This window comes from Hemitrygon akajei, chromosome 22 (assembly GCF_048418815.1).
Source record: "Hemitrygon akajei chromosome 22, sHemAka1.3, whole genome shotgun sequence".
Lineage (NCBI taxonomy): Eukaryota > Metazoa > Chordata > Chondrichthyes > Myliobatiformes > Dasyatidae > Hemitrygon > Hemitrygon akajei.
This window is the reverse complement of record NC_133145.1, coordinates 18443780-18463490: the sequence shown is the minus strand read 5'-3', so window position 1 is coordinate 18463490 and position 19711 is coordinate 18443780. Positions and strand designations below refer to the sequence as shown.

General features: G+C 39.5%; 1 protein-coding gene across 5 annotated transcripts in view; it reads left to right on the top strand.

Moving 5' to 3' along the window:
- LOC140714546 (uncharacterized) overlaps window positions 1–19711 on the top strand; it is a 441169-nt gene that overhangs the window by 376284 nt on the left and 45174 nt on the right. For all 5 annotated transcript variants that reach the window (XM_073025825.1, XM_073025824.1, XM_073025827.1 and 2 more), the window contains 2 exons: window positions 3677–3824; window positions 12490–12607. In XM_073025825.1, coding sequence (XP_072881926.1) covers window positions 3677–3824; window positions 12490–12607 — 266 coding nt within the window. The remainder of the gene's footprint in view (window positions 1–3676; window positions 3825–12489; window positions 12608–19711) is intronic.

Sequence of the window (19711 nt, the reverse complement as noted above, 5' to 3'; positions counted from 1 at the left end):
TATATCCAATCACCTAACCTATTTGCATCTTTTATGGAGTATCTTTTGAATTTGTTGGACTTATCAGAATTATATCATGAAAATTGATACTTGCATGAATGTGACCAAATCATAGCTATTGTATCAAATGTAGAACAGTACAACACAGTTCAGACCCTATGGCCAAAATGTTGTGTTGACTTTTTAGCCTACTGTAAGATCAATCTAACCCTTCCCTCCCATGTAGCCCTCCATTTTCTTTCATTCTATATGCCTATCTAAGTGTCTCTTAGATAGTCCTAAAGCATTTGCCTCTACCATCATCCATGGCAGTGCATTCCATGCACTTACCACTCTGTGCAAATAAAACCAAGAAGGGCCTCAGCCCAAAACATCAACTTTTTATTCATTTCCATAGATGCTGCCTGACTGCTGAGTTCCTCCGGCATTTTGTATGTGTTACTCTGACGTTCCCCCCCCCCCCCAATACTTTCCTCCAATCACCTTAAACTACTGCTCTGTCATGTTAGCCATTGACACCCTGGTGAATAAGGTGCCATCTATGCCTTTAATCATCTTGTACACCTCTATCAAGTCTCTTCTCGTCCTCCTTTGTTCCACAGAGAAAAGCCCGAGCTCGCTCAACCTTTCCTCATAAAACATTAATCTAATCCAGGCAGCATTCTGGTATATTTCTTCTGCACCTCTCTGAAGCATCCTTCCTAAAACGAAGCAACTGGAACTGAACAATATACTCCATGTCGTCTAATCAGAGTTTTATAGAGCTGCAGAATTACCTTGTAGCTCCTGAACTCAATCCCCCAAGTAATGAAAGCCAGCACACCATACACCTTAACATAGCAATTTGCACAACAACTGTGAGGAATCTATGGACATGGATCCAAAATATCCCTGTTCCTCCTCAATTGCTAAGAATCTTGATGTTAACTTTATGCTCTTTCTTGAAGTTTGACTTTTCAATGTGTATGCTTCACACTTTTCTGGATTATACCCCATCTGCTACTTTTCAGCCCAGCTCTGCATCCTGGCACTGTCTGTTATAAGCTAAGACAAATGTCTACATAACACCACTAACTTTCATGTCATTTGCCAACTTACCCACCCACCTTTCTACTTCCCCATCTAAGTCATTTATGAAAATCACAAAGAACACAGGTCTCAGAGCAGATACCTACGGAACACCACTAGTCCCAGATCTTCAGATAGAGTATGCTCCATCTGCTACGACCCTCTGAATCTCTGCCTTCTGAATCTACACATCCAAGTTTCCCTGGATCCCATGTCACCTTACTCTCTGAATGAGCCTGCCATGGAGAACCTTGTTGAATACCTTACTAAAATCCATATACACTATGTCCACCTTCATCAATTTATATTGTCACCTCTTTGAAGTCAATCAGGCTTGTGAGACAAAACCTGCCTCTCACAAAGCCATGCTGGCTATCCTTAATGATTCCCAAATGCTTATAAATCTTGTCTGTAAAAATCCTCTCCAGTCGTTTTCTCACCATTGATGAGAGACTCACTGGTCTGTAATTCCCTGTTATTTTATTCAAGAATGGTAATATTTGTTGCCCTCTTGTCTTCTGGTACTACTCTTGTGACCAATGAGGATGCAAAGATCTTCACCAATAGCACAGCAATCTCTTCCCTCACTTTCCGTAATAACATGGGGTATATCCCATTCTGCAAAGGCAACTTACCTATCCCAATATTTTCCAAAAGTTTCAACACGTGCTATTTCTTAACCTTGGCATATTCCAGCAAAAGTTCCATATGAAGTGTTTTTACTCATTGTGGTATTAGTTGATTATTGTATTAAAAGCCAAAGATTTTACCTTGATTCTAACTGTAATCACTGGAATCATTGCAATATTTTCAATGTCACTAGTTGTAACTTGGATCAGACTAAACAAATTTCATGATGTTTGTCAGTCAGTGATAACAAACCTGATTCTGATTCTGATCCAGTTGAAAAACTGATCTGCTGGAAGGCAGCAAGATCTGCAGCTAACAGCATCTTTCATAAGGTCAGTCACTTAACAGGCTGTTGCAGAGTCGCAAACTTTATTTTAATAAATGGATCTGCTTTATACTGCAAATAACCCTTCAGAATACTGGCCATATAGGTGGAAATGTGAAATGAGTATGTGTCGGTAACTGGAATAATTTTAATTGTAGGAATAGCATCATTACACAACGTCTTAGCAGTACAGAGGCATAGATAATGATCTTAATACAACTGATTTTCCAGTTAATTCCATGTTACTTTGAGGAAACCCATGCAAAATCCAGCTTATTGTCTCATGGCAAATGCAATATACTGCAGTAGTTAAAAACATTACTGGAACCAAGCTGTCTGTCCTGCAGTTCAATGGAGCCCAGTCTCTTTCAATTAGAGAGAGAAGGCTAGTGATTTACACAAATTTCTATTTTGGATAGATTTATTTTAATATTCTGAAAACTAGTTCAGGCTTATACTATTTTGGGGGTCCTGAAGTAATTATAATAAAACTGTGTTTAATATACAAGGAAATAATTTCATTTAATCTGAAATGTGTGATGAGTGTGGAAGAGTAAAGTTCAATATCTTCGTGTGTACTTCTGATGGACAGCATTGTCAGAAACATGAGCACTTTCCATCCTTTAGATGGTGTCTGGTGCAGCAGAGCTTACAAACCTGTTCTGGTTAATACCAGATCTGTTTTGTTGGTTGGCGCTAACCAGGTGCTACAATTGGATTGATACCTGTGTAATCATCTGCACTCAGGTTATAGGAATAGCAAAGCAGAAAGTGCTATTCTATGTGGAATGCCATACCAGTTATATTCTGCCATTTTTAAACATGGACAGCAAGAGAACAGGAAACGGGAATAAAAATTGGTCAAAGAAGGTCCTGAAGGAATGAAACTTAAACAAAGCAAAAGCAATGAATAATATTGTACAATATGCATTTACAGCATGTCACATAAAGAACACAGAGTTTTTCCACAAATTAAACTTTATACATTGTGCCATCAGTCTTTTAAGGTTACTCATTTACATACATGTTAGTACGCAATTCCGTACGAATAATTTGTATTGTCTCCAGTAATACTGCAAAACTTCAATTCCTTCCAGTATGTTTCTAGTATGATGCTGTTCATTGCACAGCTCTTTGTTCTTTATGGAAATGGTCAGTGGCAGTTTAGTGAAATCATGTGCATTGGGAGGTTAAGAACTAGCAACTCAATGTTAGCCAATGACTGGCTATCAGGGAAAGTTGATGTTTGACTAGCTTCTGGAGGATTTGAATCAGGGACATAGCCATGTAACACAAACTTTGAACATTGGAATAAATATTGCAGTTGCTGCAATTTCTACAGCAAATTGTAAATCCGATACCATTACCAGAATATTTCGTCCATGGTATTACTGAGCTCCTGAGATAGATAGATATATATCTTTATAAAGATAACCTACCAATGATTTTTATCAATTAAGATAATCAGGTAAAATAAACTTGGATACAAAGCATTTTTTTAAATCAGATTAATACTAATTTTAAAAGATGCTTTTTAAAGGACCATATAAATTTTGACTAGGGCAGCATTAATGTCATAACTTATTACCAATACCATTGAAGAACATTTGGGGAATAATGCTCAGAATTAATATTTTACCTTTGATGTTCTAGGCTACATGTGAGCGTGGGTTTTCTGCTATGGAAGAATCACATCAAAAGGTAATAGAAGAACTCCACCGACAGCATCAACGAGAGCTGGAAAACCTAAAAGAAGACAAAGAGCGGCTTCTAGCTGAAGAGACCGCTGCCACTATTTCTGGTAGGTGAGAATGGAAAAGAGTATGAATGACTGGAACCTGCATTGATACAAAAAAAATGGGTGATTAGTATTATGTCAAAGTATACTGAAAGATACTTTCTTGTCATGCCTTTTCCATTATTATGTGAAAAATTCCAGATTTCACCATTGCATGTTTCCTACTCAGTTACAAATTTTAATACTTAAAATAGGAACAATTAAATTAAATGCAAATTTTGAATGCTAGCAATACTCAGACTAGGCAAAGTCTGTTGTGAGAGAAACAGAGTTAATATTCCAAATCAATGACTTCATCAGAACTGAGAATAGTTAGAAATCAAATGTGTTTTACATTGCAGAGGAGAGGACTCCCTCCATTGGTCAGGGTGGACTGTGGATGTCACATCCTTGATGTATATGCATGCCAGGGCAGTACGGTATAGAGAGCAAGCTGTTGCCCATGCAGCAGGCTCCCCTCTCCAAACAGTTGATGAATCGAACGAAAGAGCAGAGACTTTATAGTTTGGCACCAATGGCACCACAAGAGTTGCCAGTTAGCATTGAATTCAATATAGGGTTATCCTGGGGACTCCAGCTGCAGATTTTTCCACTTGGTTTTCTCCTGAAGCTTTCCCAGTGATTGGGTTTAGCTGCAAGGTAGTGGAGGTTTGAGATCAGAACTTTCCTTCTAGATGAGCTGCCAACTATGACTTATGAGCCTCATCTGCCTGGAGTGACTAGTTTTAAGGCACTAGTAGTCCACCTTTACCCCTTTTCCTGTGAGCAGAAACAATTCCGCCAGACTTAGTAGTTAAGTCACATGTGCAGGCCAGAGCTGGACTTGGTTGTCGGAGGTTATTTGAGCATAATCAGCATAACCAGATACACCAGATTCCCTGTTTGACCTGCTGCCATCCAGCAAAAGGTTCAGGACACTAAAAGCCAGAACAAATAGACTGAGGAACGGCTTCTACCCCAGAGCTGTGGCCTCCATCACACCACTCCCACAGAACAATGACTGAAACTGTGAGCACACACATACACACACAAGGACTCAAATACTTGCATTAACGGCACTTTGTGCATTACCGTGATATTCTGGTGCTGCTGCAACATATTTTCTGCTACTTAACTATTTAATACTGTTTTTCTATTACTGTCTTGTTTTTATCGACCACTTTGCTTGATTGCCTGAGAGGAAGCCAAACAGTTTCATTGTACTTATGTATAATGACAATAAAGATCATTCAATTCAATTGAGGCACATGTCATTGGGAGCTTTATTAGGTAGTGGGAGCTCATCCCCACTAACACCCCACCCCCATGCTATGATAACCTTAAGGAACCCGAGGAAATGGGGAATAAATGTAATGCCAACGATAGGGTGAAGATCAAGCAAAACAAGTTGCATATTAGAATACTAAAAGGAAGAGGTTAAATATTGGTGTTACAGGATTTTCCCACTGTAACTGGGAAGTAAAATCACATATTTGATCATTCTTTAAACAGCAAATCTCTTGATTGCTCAAGAAAAGGCACTAAGTACAGGGTGTTCTTTGCGAATCCAGGTCAGAGAATAATGCTGTTAAGTGCACAATGGTTAAGAGGTAGTCATATAGAGAGATAACAGTGAAGCAAGCCCTTCACCCATTGAATCAACTACAGTTTTGCATATTTTTAATCCCCACAATTTTTAAAGAAATTCTTACCATATTTTCTTCAATTGCCCACTCACCTACACATCAGGGGCAACTTACAGTAGCCCTAATCTATCAACCTAAACATCAGTGGGAAGTGTGAGGTAATGAGAATATCTGGAGAAATTGAAAATTTAAAAAAAAATGAAAATGATGGAAATACTCAGCGGGCAAGGCCGAATCTTTGGAAAGAGAAACATTTCAGGCCAAATAAGCATCTTCTGGCATTTTCTGTGTTTATTTTGGGTTTCCAGCATCTTCAGTTTTTGCTCTTTTTTATTTACCAGAGGAAACTTGTGCGATCGCAAGAACATATAAACTTCATATAGCACAATCAGATTAAAACTAGGTCACCGAGGCTGTGACTCTTAATAGCTGAACCACTGTGCTATCCCTGATTACCGTATGATATCTTATTTCTTTCTAAGCAGACTGGTGGCAATTTGCTTTTGAAGAATCACATAAGGTTGACAAAATGTTAATTTGTGTGTCCTTAGCAATAGAATGTCTTCCAGACTTGTAGCCTACGTGTCATTTGCTTTACTACATACTACAATTCTAATCCACTTGAAAGTGCGCTATAAGCATTATCATAATTTATTTCTGTAGAAAAGATTAGTGTGACATGCCAGGGGTATTATGGATGGTACAAGTGCCAGATAAATGTCAGCCTTAGTCATGTGTTCTATTCTTCAGGATATGGCTTCAATGTAGTCTTTTGAAATGGAATTGTGCACTACCACACAAATTACAAGGATAATAAGGTGACTGGATGACTATACTAATAATTCTAAAGGAAACATTTTTAACGCTATTTCAGTTTGCTCAGAACATCTTTTGAGTTTTCCATGTCCATAAAATATAATTTTTTGTTGAAAATTGCTGGGTTTCATGAACACTATTGTTATAGTGTGTGGGTGCTTTGTGACATAACATTCTGAGTATATACAGTACTGTTAGTACTGTGCAAATGTCTTTTTATTTATATATTTACACACACACACACACACACACACACACCCCCCCCCCCCCAAAAAAAAACTTTTACATAGTACTGTACTTGGCAACGTGTAGCAGACGGCAAATTTGTAAGTCTGGCAGGAGACTTACAATTTTGGGAAAAACATGGATGGAGCGCCACAGGAGGGGTGTGGGACAGATGGCAGAAAAGGAGTACCAGGGGTATAGCTGGCATGGGTGTAGACACACACAACTCTGAGTCACCAGGCAAGGTCATTTGATTCCAAACAATTTGTTTATTGATCATTGCAGGCTGTCTCTCTGGTGCTTCCTGTTCCCTCCCTACTCCCTTCCTCTTTTCCCAATCATGGCTACCCTCCCATGCCCCCTTCCTACTTTCAGTCCACATAGTCCACAATAGAGACCCATATCAGAATCAGGTTTATCATCACTCACATATGACATGATTTTTTTTGCGGCAGTACTAAAGTACAATACATTAAATTTCTACAGTACAATGCAAAAGTCTTAGGCTCCCTAGCTATGCATATGTGCCTAAGACTTACATAGTACTGTATTGCAGAATATTGTAGGAAAAAAGAGCACAGACTCTACACATTCAAATTGTGACATTTAAGAAGACTAGTTGGCCTAGTTATTACAGGACTCAAGGTGATACAAAATATATTGGAGATTTATTCAGGTACATTTCAAAATAAGTCAAATTATAAGAAAATCACTGTGTCATGCATTTTAGACAAAGTATTGTAGTAAATGAATGAGAGAATATGCTGATACCCATGAGCTTATATTGATGTGTAACTGTAGTTGTGGAATTCTGCCTTTTGCGTTTGGAAACATTTATTTCTACTGGAGTTCAAGCATTCAGCTTACATTCTGTAATTCCATTCCCTTGCTGATCTTTCAACCCAGTAACCTCTATGGAAAATTTAGGAATATTTCTAGAGAAATCATAACAGTATCATAGTTGTCTTTCCTATTGGTCTTCCACCTGCTAGAACAAATCTGCTTAAGGAAAGTGGTAACGTTGACCATTAAATTTGCATTCTGCAAAAATAAAATGAAGTCCTGCCAGCTACCTTCATTATTGAATAATTTTAGAAATGTTGTTTCTGTTTCCAGTTGAAATGATTCTATATCAGTTTTTATTTTAACTGAAATGTTCTCATTAGCTGATCAATAAAATAAGAGAGAGTACAGAGGAGATTTATTAGAATGTTACCTTGTTTTCAGCACCTAAGTTACAGAGAAAGGTTGAACAAGTTAGGTCTTTATTCTTTGGAGCGTAGAAGGTTGAGAGGGGACTTGATAGAGGTATTTAAAATTATGAGGGGGATAGATAAAGTTGACGTGGATAGGCTTTTTCCATTGAGAGTAGGGGAGATTCAAACAAGAGGACATGAGTTGAGAGTTAAGGGACAAAAGTTTAGGGGTAACACGAGGGGGAACTTCTTTACTCAGAGAGTGGTAGCTGTGTGGAACGAGCTTCCAGTAGAAGTGGTAGAGGCAGGTTTGATTTTGTCATTTTAAAAAAATTGGATAGGTATATGGACAGGAAAGGAATGGCGGTTATGGGCTGAATGCAGGTAGGTGGGACTAGGTGAGAGTAAGCCACCTAGGGTTAGGGTCAGTTCAGCCCAGACTAGAAGGGCCGAGATGGCCTGTTTACGTGCTGTAATTGTTATATAGTTAATAAGATCAAGTTGAGATTTGTTCTAATAAATGCCAAGGTTGGAGGGTTTGAGTTTTAGGCAGAGATTGGATAGGCTGGGATCGTGCACACTAGACTGAAGGGCGATGAAGAGTCACTTTACAGAGTTTTATAAAATTATGTGGAGCATAGGTTGATGGTCTTTTTCCCAGGGTAGGGAAGTCTAAATCTATAGGGCAAAGGTAAGAGAGGAAAGATATAAAGGGGTCTGAGGGATTGAGTTTTTCCACACAAGATGGTGGGTATATGGAATGAACTGGCAGAGACAGATAGAATTAAAATGTTTAAAAGACATTGAGACAGGTACATGAAAAGGAAGGGTTTAGAGAAATTTGAGTCGAATGAAGCCAAAAGGTATGAGAGTAGATTAGATAGGCATCTTGGTCAACATATACCAATTATAATGTATAGTTACAGAAACTTCTGTGATTCAGCATTAACTGTTATCCTAGTTTAGAAGAGAATTCTTCAGGCAAAGAAGCACGGATGGTAGTCTGCCTCCCAGGTGCCGGGGTCCGGGATGTTTCTGATCATGTCCATGATATCCTGAAGTGGGAAGGTAAACAGCCAGAGATCATGGAACATATTGGTGCCAACGACATAGGTAGGAAAAGGGAGGAGGTCCTGAAAACAGACTACAGGGAGTTAGGAAGGAAGTTGAGAAGCAAGACCTCAAAGTTAGTAATCTCGGAATTACTGCCTGTGCCACACGACAGTGAGTATAGGAATAGAGTGAGGTGGAGGATAAATGCATGGCTGAGGGATTGGAGCAGGGGGCAGGGATTCAGATTTCTGGATCATTGCGACCTCTTTTCAGGCAGGCATGACCTGTACAAAAAGGATGGGTTACACTTGAATCCGAGGGGGACCGGTATCCTGGCAGGCTATTGGGGAGAGTTTAAACTAGAGTTGCTGGGGGGTGGGAACAGAACTGAAGAGACGGAGGAAGGGACGGTTGGCTCACAAATAGAGAAAGCTTGGAGACAGTGCGAGAGGGAGGATAGGCAGTTGATAGAGTGCGGTATGCTCAGACTGATAGTTTGAGCTGTGTATTTTAATGCAAGAAGCATGAACAAAGCGGATGAGCTTAGAGCATGGATCAGTACTTGGAGCTAAGGTGTTGTGGCCATTGCAGAGACTTGGATGGCACAGGGGCAGGAATGGTTACTCAGTGCCAGGCTTTAGATGTTTCAGAAAGGACAGGGAGGGAGGCAACAGAGGTGGCACTGTTGATCAGAGATAGTGTCACGGCTGCAGAAAAGGAAGAGTCGTGGAGGGATTGTCTACTCTGTGGGTGGAAGTTAGAAACAGGAAAGGGTCAATAAGTCTACTGGGTGTTTTTATAGACCACCCAATAGTAATAGGGACATCGCAGAGCAGATAGGGAGACAGATTCTGGAGCGGTGCAATAATAACAGGGCTGTCGTGATGGGAGATTTTATTTTCCCAAATATTGATTGGCATCTCCCTGGAGCAAGGGGTTCAGCTGGGTTGGAGTTTGTTAGGTGTGTTCAGGAAGGTTTCCTGACACAATATGTAGATAAGCCTACAAGAGGAGAGGCTGTTCTTGATCTGATATTAAGATCAAGTTAGGAAAGCGTTTAATTAGAGTAAGAGGAAATATGAGGCTATCAGGCAGGAACTTGGCAGCATAAATTGGGAACAGATGTTCTCAGGAAAATGTACAGCAGAAATATGGCAAATGTTCAGGGGATATATGTTCTGCATAGTTACGTTCCAATGAGACAAGGAAAGGATGGTAGAGTACAGGAACTGTGGTGTACAAAGGCTGTTGAAAATCTAGTCAAGAAGAAAAGAAAAACTTACAAAAGGTTCAAAAAACTAGGTAATGATAGAGACCTAGAAGATTTTAAGGCTAGCAGGAAGGAGCTTAAGAATGAAATTAGGAGAGCCAGAAGGGGCCATGAAAAGGCCCTTGGCGAGCAGAATTAAAGGCATTCTACAAGTATGTGAAGCGAAAGAGGAAAAGTCGTGAGAGAATAGGACCAATCAAGTGTGACAGTGGAAAAGTGTGTATGGAACCGGAGGAGATGGCTGAGGAACTTAATGAATAGCTTGCTTCAGTATTCACTACGGAAAAGGATCCTGGTGATTTTAGGGATGACTTGCAGCGGATTGAAAAACTTGAGCATATAGACATTGAGAAAGAGGATGTGCTGGAGCTTTTGGAAAACATCAAGTTGGATAAGTGTCCAGGACTAGACGAGATGTACTCCAGGCGAGGGAGGAAATTGCTGAGCCTCTGGCATATGATCTTTGCATCATCAATGGGGACAGGAGAGGTTCTGGAGGATTGCAGATGTACCCTTATTCAAGAAAGGAAGTAGAGATGGCCCAGGAAATTACAGACTAGTGAGTATTACTTCAGTGGTTGGTAAGTTGATAGAAAAGATCCTGAGAGGCAGGATTTATGAGCATTTGAAGAAGCATGATATGATTAGGAATAATCATCATGGCTTTGTCAAAGGCAGGTCATGCCTTACGGGCCAGATTGAATATTTTGAGGATGTGACTAAACACATTGATGAAGGTAGAACTGTAGATGTAGTGTATATGGATTTCAGCAAGGCATTTGACAAGGTACCCCATGCAAGGCTTATTGAGAAAGTAAGGAGGCGTGGGGTCCAAGGGGACATTGCTTTGTGGATCCAGATCTGGCTTGGCCACAGAAGGCAAAGAGTGTTGTAGGTGGGTCATATTCTGCATGGAGGCTGGTGACCAGTGGTGTACCTCAGGCATCTCTTCTGGGACCGGTACTCTTTGTGGTTTTTATAAATGACCTGGATGAGGAAGCGGAGGGATGGGTTAGTAAATTTGCTGATGACACAAAGATTGGGGTGTCGTGGATAGTGTGGAGAGCTGTCAGAGGTTACAACAGGACATTGATAGGATGCAAAATTGGGCTGAGAAGTGGGAGATGGAGTTCAACCCAGTGAGATGGTTCATTTTGCTAGGTCAAATATTATGACAGAATATAGTATTAATGATAAGACTCTTGGCAGTGTGGAGGATCAGAGGGATCTTTGGGTCTGAGTCCATAGGGCACTCAAAGCTACTGCACAGGTTGACTCTGTGGTTAAGAAGGCGTACGGTGCATTGGCCTTCATCAACTGTGTGATTGAGTTTAGGAGCTGAGAGGTAATGTTACAGCTATATAGGACCCTGGTCAGACCCCACTTGGAGTACTGTGCTCAGTTCTGGTCACCTCACTACAGGGAGGATGTGGAAACTATAGAAAGGGTGAAGAGGAGATTTACAAGGATGTTGCCTGGATTGCCTTATGAGAACAGGTTGAGTGAATTTGGCCTTTTCTCCTTGGAGCGATGGAGGATGAGAGGTGACCTGATAGAGATATATAAGATGATGAGAGGCATTGATCGTGTGGATAGTCAGAGGCTTTTCCCCAGGGCTGAAATGGCTATCATGATTGGGCACAAATTTACTTCGAAGTAGGTACAGACAAGATATCAGGGGTACGTTTTTACGCAGACTGGTGAGTGCGTGGAATGGGCTGCCGGCGACGGTGGTGGAGGTGGATATGCTAGGGTCTTTCAAGAGACTCCTAGATAAGTACGTGAAGCTGAGAAAACTAGAGGGCTATGGGTAACCCTAGGTAATTTCTAAAGTAAGTACATGTTCGGCACAGCATTGTGGGCCGAAGGGCCTGTATTGTGCTGTTTCTATGTTTCTAAATTGGAAGGATAAAATATGAGTGTCCTTCTCTGCAAAAGGGATGTTAAGCTGTTGAACAGCAAAAATTGTGCTTGAAGATTGTGGATTTTCTGGTATTTAACCCATTATCTCATTATTTTCTGGAAGCTTAGGAATTGTTACATTTCGTAGCCTCCCTGCCTTACAGGAGTTCTGATTTTTTTTTTAATCTTGCTTTTATTACTTCAGTCTTTGATTTGCTCTGTGCTGCAACACCGGTTCATTTATATTTTTTTATCAATAGGAGATTTCAGTGTATAAAATTAGACCAAAATTATGTGATTAAAATAAATTTATTAAAATAGCAAGAATTATCTTGGTGTAACTAGGTGCTGCAACTTGGTAAATCGTCTTGGTGGCCCGTTTTCATGCTGTATGAATCAATGATTATAAATGGAGAGAGGTGACAGGATGTTACAGCATCTTTCTCTAAATACTTCATGGCATCACTGCCATCAGCTAGGAAACACAGTCAAAGCAAATTTAAATTCTTTTATGCTTCTGGCATTCTCTCTTGCAGGTTTTCAAGTTTCAAGTTTTGAAATCTCATTTCTTTTTTAAATAGCCATTGAAGCAATGAAGAATGCACACCGTCTGGAACTTGACCGTGAACTGGAAAGGATTCGGAAATCTCAAAACAGTAATGTAAATGCAGACCTTGATGAAATATGCAAACAGCATGAGTAAGTACAAAATGAATCGTTTTAAATATGCAGCCCAAATTCAAATATTGGGCATGCTTTGGCTGAGTCAGTTTCTTGGAGGTTATCCATTTACAGGCATTTTTGTTCAGATTCAGTTTATTGTCATTTATAAACCACAAATACAATGCAGTTAAAAATTGAGACAACGTTCTCCAGAATGATATCACGAAAAAGCACAAAACAGACCAAACAAGAAAAACCACATAACGTTTGGTAATCCCCAATCCAGAGTCCGGAGAGGCTGCTGCGTATTGATATCGTGCTACCGTCTTAGCACGTTCCCCGGAAAGGAACTACAAACCCAACAGACAAACCTAAAGCTACAAGACCTACAAAAAACCACATAGTTACATATAGTTATATTTAACATATAGTTTCAACAGTGCAGACAATACCATAATTGATAAAAGGCTAACTGACAAAGACCACATAATTATAACCCATAGTTTCAACAGTGCAAAGCAATACCGTAATCTGATAAAGAGCAGTCCATGCACGGTTTAGAAGAAAAGTCTCAAAGTCCCGACAGCCCATCAGCTCACGCAGACGGTAGAAGGAAGAAAAACTCTTCCTGCCAGGAACCTCCAGCGCCACAGCTTGCCAATACAGCACTTTGGAAGCTCCGACCACAACCAACTCCGAGTCCGTTGGAAAACTTCGAGCCTCCGACCAGCCCTCCGACACTGAGCACCGAGCACCATCTCTGCCAAGCGCTTCGACCCCGGCACCAGCCGCCAAGCAACAGGCAAAGCCAAGGATTCAGGGCCTTTCTCCCGGAGATTTTTTCCGATCGCACAGTAGCAGCGATTTCAAAAGTTTCACCATATATTCCTCCGTGCATTCACACATCCGTCTCCATCAAATCCGGATTATACACGGCCCCTACTTACAGATAACAGATATTCATTCCTGGAGTGGCCGCTGTGCGCTGTGTCGCGCCGCCATTTTGCATCAGAAATATCCAGATGTATCTCAGAAGTAGTACTGTATTTCATGAATAGTGTCAAGACACCATATTTATTACCAGGCTATTAATGACATACATACTTAATAGTGCCCTTACTCTGAGGTATTGCAAAATACGATGGGAAGGAATATTGCCTTTCACCCAATCACCTCTAATGCACATAATTAGTTTAGAAACTTTACTTCATATTTCTAATACTGTATTAGAGCTTATGATGTACACCTATCAGTACTTACCTCTATTAGCTGAAGAGAAGGATTGTGGGAGTGAGCATTCTATGAGCAGTTAATTATTTAGGCGGGTTTAGGTGATTTTTTTTGATCCAAGTGTGAACCAGCAACTGTTTTTTGACACTTCCTGTCGATTGATAGATGCATTGCTGCTTCAGTGATTTGACTTTGTTATATTATTGGTAAGATCTTGTCATTCACCTTCAAAATAGACGTGAAGAACAGAGTGCTGAAAAGAGAAAGGAAAGCTTTTCAACAAAAGAAACTAAAGTAATATAAAAGATACAAATTATCAGACTTCCGGTAAGATGGCGACTGTTTAGCTGCTTCGAACTTTTGCTCCGTCAATTCACCTATCTTTGCACTATATGTCTCCATTCTTAAACCTTAGTTAGGTATTTTATTGGGTTTCTTTTACTTGCCTGCGAACACATCTACCTTATAATGTCTAACAAAAGTGCTAAAACCGGGAAAAAGGAAACTTCTACGAATTTGCCGGTTGATATTCTCGCAGCGTTGGAACAGCATCGACAAGATATTTTAAAGGAAATTAGAACCCATTTCAACCAGCTGGATTCCAAATTGGATCGGATCAATGCTAGAGTGGACGAACATATTGAACATCTATCTCGCATCGACTCAACCTCTGAAGATTTAAAATGCCGTGTTCTCTATCTCAAGACTTTGTGCGCCAGCCTAGAGGAAAGGAATTGTAAACTTTTTTCCAAAATGGCGGATCTTGAAAACCGTAGCAGACGTTGCAATCTACGAATTCTTGGTTTGCCAGAGGCCACCGAACAGGGTGCTCCCATGAAATTTTTTTCTGATTTTCTCTGTGAGATTTTTGGGAAGGAATTTCTCCCGACTCCACCTGAGCTTGAAAGAGCACACAGAATCTACGTTCCCCGGGCAATTCTGGGTTCCCGCCCACAACCAGTAATTTTGTGCTTTCATCAATACCAGGTGAAAAACCGTTTGATTATGGAGGCACGCCGCAGAGGTACTTTTGCTTTTCAAAATACAGTCATTCGTTTTGTGGAGGATTTTGCCCCCCAGGTTCTGAAGATGCGTGCTGAGTTTAAAGGGGTAATGAAAGTGCTTTTTGATCGTGGTTTTAGACCCTCTCTTCGGAATCCAGCTGATCTACGAATTACGCTTACTACTGGAGAATATAAGTGGTTTAAATCAGTGAAGGATGCCGAGGCATTTGTTGGAAGTCTTCCGGCCAGCACGTCTCCTTAGGATCCTGGTCTGACCTTCTAAAATGGTGGATAAGTACCTCTCGTAGTAAAGCTATTTTTTCCGGACTCAGACCTTTCTTGAATAACTCAGACATTATTTATTGAAATTCTAACGGCTGTAGACAATCTCTCCCTGGACTTGGTGCGTTTTTTCTAAATAGATAATCCGAGTTTAATGTTTCCCTGCGGACGTTTAGACTTGGGTAATCCATTTTATTCTTGTATAACTTTTTTAACTTGTTTTGGAGGTTTGGAGTTGAAGGCCTCCCTGTTGGATGATTCATAGTTTAAGTTTTGCTCCCCTTTTTTTTCTGTAAATGGTTGATAAGTACTCTCTTCGAATATACAATTTCCCCCTTTTCTCCCTCCCTTTTTTTTTTCTTTTCTCTTTTAATCTTCTATAACTTTTCGCGGGTAGGTTAGTTTTGGTTTTCTTTTGATTTTCTTTGTATTAAGTCTTATACTTCTGTTGAAGTTGTTCCTATTTGTAATGATGTTTTCTAGTGCATAAACTAGTTACCATTTGCTATAGTATTTAGACGGAACTGTTGTTAATGACACAGAACTGGAAGTCATACTTGGGTTAATTTTTTTGGTAGAGCTAGCTGCTTTTTTTGGTAGCCGTCTAGTTTTGGGTTGCGAGGATGGGGCAGATTCTCCAGTTCCAACACTACTCACTGTTTCCTTTGCTTTCCTTTGTTATTCAGGACATGTTTCTGTTTTGATTCTACGAATCTATGTTTACATTTTTGCTCCCAGACTGTTATTGTACTGCTTGACTTTTTATATGCCTGCTGCCTTCTATGTACTAACAATTGATAATGGTTAACACACTTAAATTTGTGAGCTGGAATGTAAAGGGATTGAATCACCCTGTTAAAAGAAGGAGGGTCTTCTCACATATTAAACAACTCAAAGTAGACATTGCTTTCCTTCAAGAAACTCATATTCGTTGTTTTGATAACTCCCGGCTTTTGTCAAAGTGGGCAGGTCAGCATTTTCATTCATCCTTTGCCGCCAAAGCTAAGGGGGTCTCCATCCTTATTAACTCAAATATTCCTTTTGAACTCCATCATAAGATATCTGATACAAATGGCCGTTTTATTATTGTTTCTGGTAAATTATATAATACTAAAGTTGTACTAGCAAACCTGTATGCCCTCAATTTTGATGATGTTAATTTTTTTGAACGTTTTTTCTCCTCACTACCAGACTTAAACTCATACTCTCTTATACTGGGTGGTGATTTCAATTGTTGGTTAGATCCTAATTTGGATCAATCGTCCTCTGTTACTAGACCACCTACTAAATCTGCCTTAGCTATTCAATCGTTTCTCTCTAATTATGGTATCTCTGATATATGGCGTTTCCTTCATCCTACTGAGAGAGATTATTCCTTTTTTTCACATGTTCACCATACCTTTACTAGAATTGACTACTTCTTACTCGATAATCAACTCATTCCATTTGTCTATTCTTGCGACTATCAGAGTATACTGATTTCTGACCATGCCCCAATTACTCTGTCTTTAAATTTTCCTGGTCTCCCTCAGAGGAATAAACACTGGCGGTTTGACTCGACTTTATTATCGGATGATGATTTTCTAAAATTTATTAAGGATCAGATAACCTTTTATTTTAACACCAATACATCACCTGAAGTGTCATCCCAGATTGTCTGGGATGCCAAGAAAGCATATTTGAGGGGCCAAATAATCTCCTATACAGCAAATCTTAATAGAAAGTCCTGTGCAGATGGATTAGACCTCATTAATCAGATTAAAGATTTGGATCAACTGTATGCTCAAACTAAGAACCCTGAACTATACAAGAAGCGTGTAGAACTTCAAGCTAAATTTAACCTCCTGTCTTCTCAACCTGTCGAACGCCAACTTCTTGAAAGTAATAGTCGCTTTTATATCCATGGCGACAAATCTGGTAAATTTCTAGCCGATCAGTTGAGGCGTTCCAAAGCTAAACAACATATTACAAAGATCCGGAAGGAGAATGGAGACTTTACATTGGATCACCTAGAAATCAATGACGCAATTAAAAATTTCTACTCTCGACTTTATTCCTCTGAATCTTTGAATGACAATATCTCTGTTGATCATTTTTTAAATAATCTGAATATTCCTTCGCTTTCATCTGATTTTAAAGCCAAACTTAATGCGCCTATATCAACAGAAGAAATATCTTTGGTAATTTCTGCATTGTCCTCAGGGAAATCTCCTGGACCTGATGGGTTCCCCGTAGAATTTTATAAATCATTCTCTTCACTTCTCTCTCCTCAGTTACTCTCAGTACTATCTGACTCGTTTAAATATGGCCAATTGCCACCCTCCTTTAATGAGGCATCTATTATTCTTTTATTAAAAAAGGGTAAAGACCCAACAGAGTGTTCCTCGTATAGGCCGATTTCTTTGCTTAATGTTGATGTTAAAATCTTGGCCAAAGTTTTGGCTTATAGATTAGAAACTGTTATCCCCTCTATTATTTCTGATGATCGAACTGGTTTTATTAAAAACCGTCTCCCTTTTTTTAACATGCGACGCTTATTTAACATTTTATATTCACCTCCAACTGGGATTCCTGAATGTGTTATTTCCCTCGATGCGGAGAAAGCATTTGATCGTATAGAGTGGAACTACCTTTTTGCAGTTTTAGAAAAATTTGACTTCGGTCAATGTTTTATCTCTTGGATCAAATTGCTGTATTTGTGTCCTACTGCCTCTGTTTTAACTAATTTTCAGAAATCCCAGTTATTTGACCTCAAACGTGGCACCTGTCAGGGATGCCCTTTAAGTCCCTTTCTCTTTGATTTGGCTATAGAACCCTCGGCGATAACATTTCGAAATTGTCCTGAACTGACCGGGATTTGGAGAGGGGGTGTTGAGCATAAAGTTTCTCTTTATGCCGATGACTTGTTACTCTTTCTTTCAAATCCGTCTACATCCTTACCTCCAATGTTTTCACTTCTTGACCAGTTTAGCCAGCTCTCTGGATAAACTTAATTTACATAAGAGCAAACTTTTCCCAATTAATAAAGAAGCACAAGAATTAACATTTCGTGATCTCCCTTTTAAAGTAGTTCATAATCAATTTACTTATCTTGGGATTACAGTCACAAGGATGTTTAAAGATCTTTTTCGTGAAAATTTTGCCAATCTTTCATATACTATTAAACAGAGTCTGTTACAATGGTCACCTCTTTCTATGTCTTTGGTAGGTCGTATTAATGTTGTTAAAATGTATGTTCTCCCTAAACTTTTATATTTATTTCAATCAATCCCAATTTTTATTCCTAAATCTTTTTTTGATTCCTTAGACTATTATTTTGTCATATCTGTGGAAGAATAAGCGCTCTAGAATTAATAAAGGTTATCTCCAAAAATCTAATAAAGAGGGGGGCATGGCTTTACCTAACTTTCGTTTATATTATTGGGCAGCCAATATACGTTGTGCTACCTTTTGGTCTTTCTTTCATGGTCAACCCGAGTGCCCTAATTGGGTGGCAATGGAGTTGAGCTCCACTAAAGAATTATCTATCTCTGCACTTCTTGGCTCTGTACTCCCTAGCAGTTTGTCCAGATTAATAGTTAATCCTCTTGTTAGACACACTCTGCGTATATGGGCTCAGTTTAGGAAATGCTATGGTTTCCATGGTTTTTCCTTTTCCAGCCCTATCTTACATAATCACCTCTTTTTACCTACTACGTATGACTCAGCATTCCATGATTGGTATAGGAAGGGCATTAGACATTTTGAAGATCTTTTTATTGATAATCGCTTCGCTTCTTTTCAACAGCTCTCTGCTAAGTTCAATCTGCCTAATGCTCATTTTTTTACATATCTCCAAATTAGACACTTTATTACTCCTTTAATTCCTAACTTCCCTGAAATGCCTGAGAAAAATGTTATGGACTTATTTCTTTCTATTAATCCACTAGGTAAAGGTTTAATATCATTTATTCGTGATAAATTAGCAGCCTTATGACGTGCCCCTGTGGATAAAATTAAAATGGCATGGGAGCATGATTTAAATACCTCCTTATCTGATGAGACTTGGGACTCGATTCTCAAATCGGTTAATTCAACCTCTCTTTGCGCTCGCCATTGCCTTTTACAGTTTAAGATTGTTCATAGAGCCCATATGTCTAAATCTAAATTATCTCGATTCTACCCTAACATCAGTCCGCTTTGTGATAAATGCAAAAGGGGCGAGGCCTCTCTTATTCATATGTACTGGCTTTGAGCTTGGAGAAATTTTGGAAAGATGTCTTCATAACATTATCGCATATTCTGAATCACCACCTAGAACCTAACCCTTTAATTGCTTTGTTCGGTTTCTGGGGTGAGACAGATTTACGTCTGAGTTCGACTAAGTGTCGAATATTATCTTTTGCCTCTCTCCTGGCTAGACGTTTAAGCCTCCTTAGATGGAGAGATGTTGCCCCGCCCACGCATGCTCAATGGCTTAACGATATTATGGCCTGCTTAGACCTTGAAAAAATTCATTATTCAGTTCTCAATTCGGATTTAAAGTTCCATAAGGTATGGGGACCTTTTATTGAGTACTTTCATAACCTTCCTCTTGACTAGGGTTTTTTTTCGGTCCCTTGCTTTTAGCTCCTTTTTTTGGTAG